Raw genomic sequence first — 5,186 nt, forward strand, 5'->3', positions numbered from 1 at the left:
ACATCAGCAGCAAATTCAGCTGTTGCTGCTGCAGCAAGCCATACACTCCCCTTATAATTATAATAAATGTTTTCTCCTAATAAATTGCCATAAATATCCTTAAAATATTCATATAAACCAAATTTAAATAATCCTTGCATACTATAACCAAGAAAAGTAGGTAACCAGCCTAATTTTAATGATGATAAACCCTCTTCTTTTAATATTAATCTAAACCCTAATAATAAACCCTTATATTTATTAGGGTTTACTTGCATTCTACATTTTATTATATCTAATGGACATACTAATGTATGCGTTATACCACAAGATAATACACCACCTAACATACACCGTAAATAATAATCAGGTGTATGCGGAGCTGCATGCGGTAATCTTGTTATTGGTTCCATGTAACGAGCATCCCATGCACCAGTATTTAATTCTTTTCTTTTATTATTCATTAAAGAAGAAGAAGGAGAAGATAAACTGCTTATTGATGACGACGGATTATTTATATTACCACCAGGACCAGCAGCAGCTGGAGCTGCTGCTGTTGCTGCTGCAGCAGCAGCACCCGACGAAGCAATCGAAACCATCGAGATATTCTCCTTATTGTTAATTAAAACAAATTTATTATTTTATTATGTAAAACATAAAAAAAAAGAAAGAAATACATACCTCTTTGTCTTAACAGACACTCCAACAGCAGCAACAGCAACAGCAACAGCAGCAGCAGCAATCTCGTCGTCGGCTGTCGTGTGTGCATGCAGTAGCATGCAGCAGTAGCTGCCTATATATACAGCAACAACAGCAGCAATAAAACAACAAATCCCTTAGTAAAACAAATTAATTTTATTTATTATTATTTACATCTTCATTTCTTCTTTTATTTCCCCCTTATTCAGCTCTTTATAATACAGAAAAGTAAACATAAACCCTCGTTATGTCATAGCTGCGTATACACCGCAAACATAACAACAACAATGTAAACCCTCTCAATAAACAACAAAAATAAACTAAATTCTTCTTTTTATTTCTTGCTTTTAACAAAAGTTCCCTCTATAAACACCAACAACAACAGAGGGGCACAACATCGAGGGTTTAGTGTTTAGGGTTTAGGGTTTAGAAGACAACTAACCGCCAATACATGATGATCCTCCCTCCTACAGGTCGCATCCTGCGGCCTCTTTATCTTCACAAATTACCTGCAGCAGATATCCTCTCCTCTGTTATCAGCAGCAACTGCACCAACAACTGCAGCAGCAACTGCAGCGGCAGCAGCTGCTGCTGCAGCTGCGGCAACAGGAGACGAGAACCGAGGTTGCGCCGAGCCTTCTGTAGGTTTGAATGCTCTTCAGACGCAGCAGCAGCAGCAGAAGCAGCGGACGCAGCAGATGCAGCAGCAGCAGCAACTTCTACCGTCCTAACAAGGTCTCCTGCAAGAGCAGCAGCAACAGCAACAGCAGCAACAACAGCAACAGCAGCAGCAACAGCAGCAGCACGCCGAGGGTTTGGTACTCTTGCTGCAATTGCTTCTGCTCAGCAGTACACACAAATGTATGATGCAGCATTCTTACCTAAAAGATTGAGGAAGATAAAAGTAAACCCTAAACCCTAAACCCTAATCCCTACTCCCTAGCTTCTGCTATGCTAACGTCTACTGCCAAGGGCTTAGGGTTTAGGGTTTAGGGTTTAGGGTTTGTGCTGAAGGTATTTTCTTCCCGCCCTACCGATAATTTGCCAAATTATTATCATGAGAAATTAAACAAAGCAAACTCAAACCCTAGGACTATCATCAAGTAAACCCTCATAAACCCTAAACCCTCATAAACCCTAGTAAACCCGAATAAACCCTAAACCCTCGTAAACCCTATATCCTCCTTATGCCCTGACACTCCTAAACCCTAACCATCCCTAAATGGTAAACCATAAACCCGCCTCTAGACCCATATAAACCGAAAACGCTAAACCCTAAACCCTCGAAGGGTATTCCCCCCTGTCTCTCCACGGATATCTTCGATCTTAGGTTTTTTTAGTGGTTGTTTGCTTCTTCTACATTTTAGGGTTTAGGGTTTAGGGTTTAGGGCTTGTGGTTCAGGTTATATAGGAAGCACATACGAGAGGTTGACGAGCCGGAGTATAAATGGCTCGTTAGGTGTTTTTGTCAATTAGGGAATGTCTTTGGCTTTAATTCCTTCTGGTAAACCCTAAACCCTAAACCCTTAAACCCTAAATGCTTCTTCTAAACCCTAAACCCTAAAACCTTAGCTATCTGCTCTTCCTATTTGTGCACAGGGCCACACGAGACAAGCAACAGGTCCACTCGATCCCTTCCTTTAAACACTTGGTGTTTGATTTAATCGAAAGAAAACAAGAAATGCAGGCAAGGGTTTAGGGTTTAGGGTTTAGGGCTTGGAGGGGTCCGTATGTAGAATACCTCCTGAAATGTTCAGAGTTTAGGGTTTGGGGTTTGCGTTGTGGAAATATAAGGGTTCCCGTACAACCGTCTTCGACTCTACAGTGTCGACGTTGGTCTCGAGGGTTTAGGGCTTAGGGTTTACGGTTTGGGGTGTCTGTACAGCCGGAGATGGTGCCGCGTCTACTGTATGCGATGGCAGCATTAGAATATCGATCTTATCATTTGCTGCCAACTCTCCTCGAGCATGTCGAGGCAAATATACATGTAAACCCTAAACCCTAAACCCTAAACCCTAAACCCTTGGGCACACCTGGCAGGCCCGTCGCAGCACAGCTCAGTGACACGCACCATTGACGACAGACTTCTCCCTGTCGTTTCTGCTGCAGCTGCTGCTGGTGCTGCTCCTGCATTTTGCTGCTGCTGCTGCTGTGTTTGCTGCTGCTCTTGCTGCAGCGTTGGCGTTTGCCCTCAGCATGCAACATGGCTATTTGCCTCGCCCTCATGGGGGTTGGAGATAACTCAGGTAAAGTAATCAATAAATTAAATTATATTTAATTTAATTAGTTACTTTATTAAATTAATATATAAATATAAATAATAAATAAAAATACAGTTGTTACTTTGCTGCTGCAGCAAACAATACCTTTGGTGGTTCTGATTGTCTCTCTCGCAACTACTCGGGTATTATACAGCAGCTAGCGCTGCATGTATACGCATGCATGAAGAAGCCGCTGCTGCTGCGGCAGCAGATGCAGCTTGCCTCCCCCATTATCACCAGCAGCAGCGACAGCAGCAGCGACAGCAGCAGCAGCAGCAGCAGCACTTTGCAGCCACCTGCAGAGTTTGGTAGATATTTAGATGCTGTGGGGTGTTCTCCCTTCGATAAGATTTCTTTAGCTTTCGCCTTAGCTATTACTAATCAATATGAATGGTAAGCTGATGCTGCTGCTGCTGCTGTTGCTGCTGTTGCTGCTGCTGCTGTTGGTGGTGGTTCTGATGACGATCAAGCAGAATCAGGGGTTTAGGGTTTAGGGTTTAGGGTTTTGTCGGTGTCTTTTTCTCGTGCAGTGGTCTCATAGAAGGAAAGGAAGCAGAATCCCCAATTGTACTCTTCATCAAAAAAGCATGCGAGCAGGTCAGCAACAGCAGCAGCAGCAACAGCAACAGCACCATCAGCACCAGCACAAGCAGCAGCATCAGCACCAGCAGCAGCAGCAGCAGCAGCAGCACGAATTGATTATAGTGCGGTGTTGCTTTTTTCTGCAGTTAACAGAAGAAAGTTTAGAACATAGCGGATGGTTACAATATTATCTTTATTTAATTCTTTATTTAACGGATGTAGATAAACCTAAGAATGAAGAATTTATAAAAAGGTAATTAATTTAATTAATTAATTTATTTATTTATTTCTTTTGTATGTTTACTTTGTTTATTATATTTATTTATTTATTTACTTATTTATTATTTATTTATTTATTTATTTATTTATATATTTATTTATTTATACAGGGCAGTACCAATGGGCCTACAGCGAAGTCTCCATCTACGATGGCTACAAAATATACTCATCAATGGGCAAAACCAGGTAATGCTGCTGGTGCTGCTGCTGCTGTTGTTGCTGTTGCTGTTGCTGTTGCTGCTGCTTCTGCTCTTGCTGTTGCTGTTGCTGTTGTTGCTGCTGCTGCCCGCTGCTGCTGGACAGTTAAAGATAACTACTTAATTTATTAGTTAATTGATTAATTAATTAATTTATTATTTATGTGCGCAGGGAGGAGAATGCATGCATGATGAATTACGCAATAAATACGGTCGTCTTTTTGTTGATTTCTCTTCTAATTGTTCAATAGGAAGAATTTATGATGAACAACATCTTCTTTTTGCTGATTTTTATTCCTCTAAATATAATTTTTGTATATTGTGTGATTATTTACTTCCTTTGGGTAATTAGGTACCCTTTTTATATATTAATTACTCTCTTTATTCATTACTTACTCTTTTTATTCATTATTTATTATTTACTTCCCTTTAGATAATTAAATATATAAAACATGTTATAAAATATATTATATGTTCATATATAGTGCATAATATATTATTGAGTATATAATATATAACAATATATAGTATAATTTACTTCTCGTTGCTGTTGTTGCTGTTGCTCCTGCTGTTCATGCTGCCGCTGCAGGTCCTGTTCGGCCTAAGCCATCTGGTTGGTTAAGTTGTAAAGAAAGAATTTTTAATAAAATAGGAATAAATGTCGCCTTTATTCACAAGTCAGACATTTTTTGCTTCTGTTGCTGCTGCTGTTGCTGCCGCTGTTGCTGCCGCTCTTCCTGTTGCTGTTGCTGCATCTGCTGCTGTACGCAGGCATAAATTAATTAAAATAAATGTACTAATTATTTTAGTTAATCAATTAATTAATTAATTAATCTGTTAATTAGTTAATTAACTAGACTATTTAATTACTTGTATTAATTTATTTTTAGGTGTTTCTGGGACGGCCTGTCAGTGGAGCAGAAAGAAGCACAATTAACGCGTCTTATCTCTATCTTGCCAGCTGTACAGACACCTGAAACTGCAGCAGCAGCAGCAGCAGTTGCAGCAGCAGCAGCAGCAAAGGCAAAGGCGGAAAATCCGTATGAGGAAGATAAACGATTAAAGTTTTATAGACATCAAAGACAAACATTTAAGGTTTGGCCACCAGAATATATTTCTGTATAATTTATACATTAATTATATATTTTATTATATACTATATATATATATATATATATATATATATATA

At 39.5% G+C, this 5,186-nt stretch overlaps 1 protein-coding gene across 1 annotated transcript; it reads left to right on the plus strand.

Moving 5' to 3' along the window:
- Positions 1–1,329: 1,329 nt before the first annotated feature.
- Positions 1,330–3,638, plus strand: EMWEY_00030400 (hypothetical protein, conserved; the record flags this gene model as incomplete). The annotated part of the gene is made up of 7 exons (XM_013481618.1): positions 1,330–1,491; positions 1,693–1,781; positions 2,081–2,132; positions 2,564–2,665; positions 2,855–2,929; positions 3,148–3,332; positions 3,470–3,638. 7 exons carry the CDS (start codon positions 1,330–1,332, stop codon positions 3,636–3,638), a joined length of 834 nt encoding a protein of 277 aa, XP_013337072.1.
- Positions 3,639–5,186: the final 1,548 nt, after the last annotated feature.

Source organism: Eimeria maxima, genomic scaffold (genome assembly GCF_000499605.1).
Source record: "Eimeria maxima Weybridge genomic scaffold, Emw_scaff369, whole genome shotgun sequence".
Taxonomy (NCBI): Eukaryota; Apicomplexa; class Conoidasida; order Eucoccidiorida; family Eimeriidae; genus Eimeria; species Eimeria maxima.